Genomic DNA, 8,086 nt, shown 5'->3' on the forward strand with positions numbered 1-8,086 from the left:
TTATTTTATTTTTTGCTTTTTAATTTTTTCCTCTTTTCCCCACCCCTCTGTGAATGCAAGAAACAACATTCCGGAGAAAAAAATCATGTCGTTTCCTTTTTTGTTTGTTTGCAAAGGGAAAAGCAAAGTTTTGGCCCCGTGTTGACGTTACGGCAATGGGTTGGTATTTGGTATTTGTTTTTTTTCCCTGTTCCAAAAAAAAAAACCACCCCAAAATAACTCGTAGGCACAAGTGTCAGTGTTTTTAAACATTAATCTGGACCTCACCTCGCTTCCCTCCCTCCCTCCCACCCCATCCCACCCCCCTTCCCTCTAATAAGAGCTGGCACTATTTTTATATAAAATGCAGGCATGGACCGAGCTGTGATTATTATTAGAAACTGCTTATGGGGAAACTAATGCATGCATCCTTCCCAAACCATCACTCCCTCCTTAACGTGGTTTATTTATTTCTTGGTTTGAAAAAAGAACACAGATTTATTTTTTTAAGATGGAGGGGGAAAAAAAGAGAGTTAAGAATCTTCTGGATCGTTTCTGGATAGAGGGAGCCAGGAAATTTTGGGATAACGGTGCACCGTTTATGGCCGTTTACCATAGAAATGGCTCCGTCTTCTCCCCCAAAGTTTTCGGTTCTAGGTTATTTTCCCCAGAAATATTATCTTTATTTCAGATATTTCAAGGTGGCATTCAGGCAAGGCCGGGCCACGTTTCCAGGCACCCCAAAATCGATGGGGTTCTGTGTGCCCCCCCCCCCCCCAGCTTTTGGCTTTTTTGAGCATTGGTTCGACAAAATTATCTTTGCATTTTGAGAATCGGATCGCTGCTTTGCTGGAATTTGCACGGCTAGCGGCGTGTGACATGCCCCTTGCACTGGAGGGTTAGGGGGTGGCATTCTGGGGAGGGGGCTTGCTGTGGGTACACCCCACATTGTCCCCACACACCCCAGAAAGAGTTTCATGGAAGGATGCCAAGTCTCCCAGCGTTAGCAGTTGATGTACTCGTTTGTGCCTTAGCGAAATGCAGAATTTTAAATCTTAAATTTAGGGCAAAAGAGTCGTATCCTGTTAAAAAGGCCTGAGTGAAAACACCCATGTCTTCTCTCTCTCCCCCATTGCCCCCCCAAAAATATTCCTCCTCCTTAAATGAGCTTGGATCAAACTACATCATATCTAACCTTAAATGTAAGATTTGGGGTTAAAACCGTTTTTAAAATATGACTTTTTTTTTCAATAAGGCTTAAATATATATATATATCCATGTTTGCTATCTGGGTTCTCCTAAATACAGGTAGTCCTCATCTTACAACCACAATTGGGCCCAAAATTTCTGCTGCTGAGGGAGATGGTCGCTGAGCTTTCTTGCCACGGTCGTTAAGGGAATCACTGCGGTTGTGAAGTTGTTTAAGTGAATCCGGCTTCTCCGTTGACTTTTGTCAGGAGGTCGCAAAAGGGGGACATGGCGAGCGTCGTAAACACGAATCAGTTGCCAAGCGTCTGAATTTTGATCATCAGATCTGGGCATGCTGTCGTGGCCATTAAGTGTGAAAAATGGTCATGTCCAGTGCCATTTTAACATCAAAAGGTCACTCCACAAGAGAGTTGTAAGTTGAGGACTGCCTGTCATTCCAACTCCAGACCCCTTTTCCCCATCTTAAGACCCCCCCCCAATTCAAAAAGGACCACTCTGCAAAATGGAAAGGGCGGCTTTGACCCCCAAGGCGGGAACTTGTCCGTCAATCAAAAGGCCATTCTGACATCTCTCGGAAGTTCATTTTCCGTCCGTCGGTCCGTCTCCAATCCTGGAAGACCCAGATCATTTCTTAAAAGGGGGGACAAGGTTGCTGTGAGGTCTCCATGCATTCCCTCCCTCGGTTGTGTTGGCCAACAAGAAACTCGATTTTGAGTTGGCCATGAAGGCTTCCAGGTTTCGCCCGTTCGCCGTTGTGTAAATAAAAATCCCGGTTTTTTTCCTCCTATTCTTTCCCCCCCAAATCTGTTGTGTCCCGTCCCCCAAACGACAAACCACGGGTCTCTCTAATAAACACGGCATATATGATTGTAATTATTCCCAAGCTTAATTGCGTAACCTTCTGGGCGTCTCCATCCTGCTTAACAAAAGATCTGGATTGTTAAAAAAAAAAAAAAGACAAAAACTACCACTGTATTTACGGAATGAACAAACTACTAGCTAAATAAAATCAGGCCTTATTTCAGCAATGGAGTTCTCTTTTTGGTGTGTTTTTTTGGGGGGGGGGGTTTAAAAAACTGAGAGCTTGGCTACCGCTTGGATGGGGCACCGCTAGGAAAATCCTATGGTGGGGGAAACAAATGGGAAATAAATTCCGTATTGTGGTGTAGTGGGAGGGAGGGGGCGTGTTTGGGACCTGTGCAGCCCATAAAGGGCAATATATGCTGCCCTCTAGTGGCTAATTTGGGGTATTTCAGTGCTAAAAAACGGTGAATGTTGCCCTCCGGTGGACATGTTTAGTTACTACAGCGAATAAACAAGTGAAGACTGGGATGTTATTTCTGTTCTCAATATTGTACAACTAGTCAAGGTCATCGGTCTCATGCTACCCCTGGTGGCCGGTATGGGTACTGCAACCTATAGGAACGTAAAGATAAAGCTTTCTTGGGGAGAAAGGGAAATTTTGGGGCTGGGCAGGTGATTAAAAATGCTCTTCAAGTCCTTTTCTAGTATTCATTAGCCGGGTGGAGGGTTTTTCCCAAGGATTTTCCCAGGAGGGCAGGCTCCAGCATCTTGAGAGAGCCTCCCCAGTCAAGAGGCAGTCTACCTTAGCCGGCAGGGAAGAAAGTGCACTCGAACAAGATCCCAGTCTCCCTCTGCAAAATGGGGAAACCCAGCTTCCCCCCCCGCCACCCTTTGGGAAGGGGCCTCCCCTCTTGAGAGAGGAGCGAGCCCCCTGCCTCAATGGAGCCTCTCCGTGTAGAGGTAATCTACCTCAGGACAGAGAGCACCTTTGCACGGGACTTCGGTCTCCCTTTTGGGCAGCTCTGCAAAATAGAGAGACCCCCAGCCCGGCTTGGGAAGGGGGACTCCCCTTTGGAGGGGCCTTGAGAGGAGCCATCCCCTTGCTGCTGTGGAACCTCCAGCTACGGAAGCGCGCTACCTGCGTCCATGGGGACCCATCCGCATCCTAATGTGTATCAGTTGCAAGCAGAGTTGCAAGGAGGTGAAACCACCTGAAGGAGGAAAACACCTTGCGTGGAAACGGTGCGTATTCAGACACACAACTTGTGTCCCAAACACCAAACAAAAAGGACAATCAGAACAATTTCTACTACAATTTTATTCCGGGAAAAACGGATATACAAAACGGCTCCAGATCGCTTGGCGTTTAATCTTCCTCTTCCTCCTCTTCCTCGTCCTGGTTGATCTGGAAATACCGCAACTCGTAGCTCTCCTTGCTGTTGGCCACCACACGCAGCCAGTCGCGCAGATTGTTCTTCTTCAGGTATTTCTTGGTCAGGTACTTGAGATACCTGGGAAGGAAAAAAAAGAAAAAAGAAAAGAGAAGAGACATTAAAAAACATGTGAAAACTCAAAGCTAGAAAAAGACGATGGAATTTTATTTCTTTTAGCTTTTTGTTTATCGTTTGCGTTTAGAGGGTCATTTCTGAGTTTATTTTCTTTCGAATTTGAGTATTTTAAGTTTTTTGTATATTGAGGGATTTGTTCTTTGAATTTATTTTTTAATTATTATTTTTTCTTTTGAATTTATGTATTTCTTAAGTGTTTTGCTTTCTTTTGAATTTGAGGGATTTGTTCTCTTTTGAATTTGTTTCTTCATTTCTTTCAAATTTATGTATTTCTTAAGTGTTTTGCTTTCTTTCGAGTTTGAGGGATTTGGTCTCTTTTGAATGTATTTCTTCATTATGTTTTCTTTCAAATTTATGTATTTCTTTTTAAGTTCTTTGTTTTCTTTTCACACTTAACCTTTCCAGCATCCCCGTGGTCAAGTGATCAAAACTCAGAGGCTTGGCAACCAACTCGTATTTATGACAGTCGCAGGGTCCCTTTTGCGACCTTCTGACAAGCAAGGGGGAAAACCAGACTCATTTAACGACCGTGTGGCTAACTTAACAAGTGCAGCGATTCGCTTAACAACAGCAGCAAGGAAGGTAGTAAAAGGGGGAGGCCAAACTCACCAATGATTGTTACCTGTTATCCCAAACCCCGAAACACAAAACACCCAGTTATAAAATATACACCCAGCTTCATTTATTCAGTCCCCAACACAGAAGGCCCGAGGGGGCCAGGCGCCCCCCCCCCATCGGCGGGAGACCCCGGGGTCAACAGCCACCCGCTTACCTCTTGGAAAACGGGACCTCGGAGGTCACCGTGATTTTACTTTTACTCCTCTCAATTGTCACCGCTCCTCCGCCGAGGTTCCCAGCTTTACCGTTGACTTTGATTCGTTCTTGCAAGAATTGTTCCTGGGAAGAAATTCAGAAGGGGGGGGGGGGTTACCGGACGCAGCCCACGGATTATTTTTTGACATTTTTTCTTCTGGTTTCCCAGAATCTCCAACTGGCGGAGTCCTAGCCAGGAATCTGAGGTTGGTCGGACCTCAATGAGATCTCTCAACTTGATTAACCCAAACCCCACTGGAGTAAACAGTGAGAGGAGCTGAAAACAGTTGCTTTTAAGTACTAACCACACCTCGGCACCTCTCTCTCAATTACTTTTAATTTAACAACTGTTTTGTGTCTGTGCCTTCAAGTTATCCCAGGAAGTCCTCGAATTACAACAGCTCGTTTAGTGACCGTTCAAAGTTACAAAGGCACTGAAAAAAGTACTTAAGACAGTTTCACACTTACAACCGTTGCAGCATTCCTTGGCAACTGACGGTCACAGAGTCCTGGGGCCACACGATCCCCTTTTGCGACCTTCTCACCATCAAAGCCAATGGGGAAGCCAGACTCACTTAACGACCATGTTACTAGCTTAGCAGCTGCAGTGTTTTGCTTAACAATGGTGGCCAGAAAGGCTCACTTCTCAGCAACAGAAAATTGGTCGCAAGTTGAAAACTGCCTGTATTCTATTCCCAACTAGGAGCCAACGTTTAAATCGTGCCCCGGGGACAAAAGTGGCGTTCATAGCGCTTGTGTGATAAAACGTCCCACGCGGGTGTTCGCGACTTACAAAGTTGGCAGCGTCCATAATTCCATCTTCTACCGGATGGGTGCAATCCAAAGTGAACTTCAAAACTTGTTTCTTTTTTTTGCTGCCTTTCGTCGCGAGCTTCTTCTGCAGGAGGGGTGGGAGATGACAAGGAATTAAAGAGAAAAATGTCTTGATTCAGATGCTGAGGAAGAGTAAAAAGAAGGAATCAAGCTTTCTCTGCCCAGCCTTCAATGCCGAGACCCTTCATAGGTAGAGGTGGATTAAATTAACTCATGAAATGACAACAAATATGTTCAAAAATATAGCCAAAGGCTGAGCTTTGCACAGGCTGGTACATTTTTCACCTATTATCACTATGTTTTAAACCTTCATTCATTGCTCTCCCAGGCAGGGAGTGCAAACGTTGCTATCGTGTGAAATAAAATGTTACAAAAGAAGGACAGAGTGGGAAGGGACCTTGGAGGTCTTCTAGTCCAACCCCCTGCTCAAGCAGGAGACCCTATAGACCAGTGATGGCTAACCTTTTTGCCATCGTGTGCCAAAAGTGGAGGGAGCGCAGTGGGGTCACACGCACAAGTGCCCACATCCATAATTCCATGCGCCCCAACCCCCTGTGCTTCCCCCCGATTTTGGCATGTGATGGCACAGTGGGCCCGGTAGGCCTGTTTTTCGCTCTCCCCAGGCTCCAGAGCCTTTCTAGGAGCCTGGGGAGGGCAAAAACAGTCTACCACCCCCCCCCCCCAAGGCCCTCCGGAGGCCAGAAACTGTGTTTCCTGACTTCTGGTGGGCCCAGAAGGCCTGAAAATCAGCTAGCCAGTGCATGCATGCGTGCCGGAGCTGAACTCGCGTGTCCACCAATATGGCTCCATGTGCCACCTGTGGCACCCATGCCATAGGTTCGCCATCACCGCTACATTTCAGACACAGAACTGCCCAGTCTCTTCTTGGAGAGCTCCAGTGATGGGGCACCCACAACTTCTGGAGGGAAGCCCTTCCACGGGTGAATTGTTCTAACCACCAGGAAATTTCTCCTTGATTCCAGGTTGGTTCTCTGATTAGATAGATTAGAGAGATATGATAGCTAAATGAAAGCTAAAAGATAAATAGATAGATAGCTATAGATAGATGATAGCTAGATAGATGGATGGAGAGATAATGATAACTGGATGGATGGATAGCTAGATATAAATAGATGATAGCTGGATATAGATAGATAGATAGATGATAGATAGATAGATAGATAGATAGATAGATAGATAGATAGATAGATATAGATGATGGATGGATTGACAGATGGATGGATAGCTAGAGATAGATGATAGCTGGATATAGATATAGATGATATAGATAGATATAGATGATAGGTGGATGGATGGATTGACGGATGGATAGATAGATGATAGCTGGATGGATAGACAGATAGATAGATAGATATAGATATAGCTAGCTAGATGGATGGAGAGATAGTTTGATGGATGGATGGAGATAACTAGATGATAGCTGGATGGATGGATAGAGATAGATAGATAAATAGAGGTAGATGATAGACAGATGATGGAGGGAGGGATAGGTATTAGATAGATGGGAGAGATAGATGGATGGATCCATTAGATTGACAAATGATGACATAGATACAGAAGAAGAGAGGGCGGGTGCATAGATTAGATTGACAGATGATGGAGGGAGGGATAGGTAGGATCAGAAAGAGAGGGAGAGGAAGGAAAGAAGGAAGGAGGGGAGGGAGGGAGATTCGGGGGGGGGCTCCTTCCCTTAAAGGGACAGAGACCGAGCAGCCCCCCATCCCTTGACCCCCCCATAAGAGGAGCCCCCCCTCCACACACCCAGGGAAGAGGCCTCGTCTGGCTGCCTCCCCACCTTCCTTCCTTCCTCCCCCCCACGTGCTCAGCAGGCCTCCCCTCCCCCACCTCCCGGGGGGGCAAAGCGAGATGTGGGCGGGGCGTGGGCGGGGCCTGAGGCGGGAGGGGGCGCTGAGGCCTCTTCTGTGGGGGGAGGGAGATCCAAAATATCCCCCCCTGCCGAGCTTGATGGGCTCCCCCTCCGGCCCTCCGGCCCCCACGAGGCCTCCCCGGGTACCCCCTCCCCTTCCCCGGCCCATCCTCGCCGCTTTCCCGGCCGGGCCCGCTCGGAGACTCACCGCGGGCGCCATGACGGCAGCGACGACAGGGGGAAGAAAGGCAGGGAGGCTAGAGCGCATGCGCCGCCCGGGCCCCGCCCACCGCGCTTCCGCCCGGCGCGCTCGCTTCCGGCCAAGGCGGCCCCGCCCACCCAGCCGCACGTGCGCCGGGAGGAAGCCCAAGGAGGAGGTTGGGCTTGGACTCTTCGGGCCTGCCGAGCGCCGAGCGCATCGATCGGTCGCGCTTCGGCCTCTAAAGAGCAGATCGATTGAAGAAGAGGAGGCGAAGAGCACGCCGGGAGTTGTAGTTTTTTTTTATTAGAGTTTTTTTTTTTTTTAAGTGGCCACCCAGAAAGCTCTTTTAAAAAGTGGAATAAGAGACTTTATCTGGGAAGGAGGCTTTCTCCTCTCTTGGTCTCCTCCTTCGTTCTTTTTTCTTTTTTATTCTCTCTTTGGAATGATGTGGAAATGTGGTTTCTCTTTCTGTCCAGCTTCCTTATCTTAAATACCACCCCATTAAATTCTTCCTATTCCTCACTCCCTGACAGTCAGAACATTTCACCAGTGGAACGGCTTGGACAGCCAATCGTCTCAAATTGTATGGGGTCTCTTGCTTGAGCAGGGGGCTGGACTAGAGGACCTCCCAGGTCCCTTCCAATGCTTATTCTCTAATTCTACCATTCCAAAGCCCACCCCCCCACCCATACTGGCAACCACCTGTATTTTTGCAGAGCCTTGGGACTCCTGTTCCCATCACCCACAGCCAGAGGGGAACCCTTCGTCCCAGTTGCACAAGCAAGCATG

General features: G+C 47.5%; 1 protein-coding gene across 1 annotated transcript; it reads right to left on the reverse strand.

Annotated features, from left to right (window-relative positions):
• Positions 1-3,291: 3,291 nt before the first annotated feature.
• On the reverse strand, positions 3,292-7,396 carry RPL22 (ribosomal protein L22). Its single transcript, XM_070956351.1, has 4 exons — positions 7,304-7,396; positions 5,167-5,271; positions 4,333-4,457; positions 3,292-3,503 (listed from the first exon to the last, which is right to left on the reverse strand). Exons 1-4 carry the CDS (start codon positions 7,361-7,363, stop codon positions 3,359-3,361), a joined length of 435 nt encoding a protein of 144 aa, XP_070812452.1. The 5' UTR covers positions 7,364-7,396; the 3' UTR covers positions 3,292-3,358.
• Positions 7,397-8,086: the final 690 nt, after the last annotated feature.

The sequence above is a fragment of the Pituophis catenifer genome, unplaced genomic scaffold (genome assembly GCF_029215685.1).
Source record: "Pituophis catenifer annectens isolate HBS135680 unplaced genomic scaffold, rPitCat1.0.hap2 SCAF_18, whole genome shotgun sequence".
Taxonomy (NCBI): Eukaryota; Metazoa; Chordata; class Lepidosauria; order Squamata; family Colubridae; genus Pituophis; species Pituophis catenifer.

Coding starts and splice junctions, on each gene's coding strand:
- RPL22 (XM_070956351.1), bottom strand. CDS start 7,363: ATGCGCTCTAGCCTCCCTGCCTTTCTTCCCCCTGTCGTCGCTGCCGTC. Junction 4,458..5,166: donor TTATGGACGCTGCCAACTTT/GTAAGTCGCGAA, acceptor ATTTCTTCCCAG/GAACAATTCTTGCAAGAACG. Junction 3,504..4,332: donor GAGGTCCCGTTTTCCAAGAG/GTAAGCGGGTGG, acceptor TTTCCTTCCCAG/GTATCTCAAGTACCTGACCA.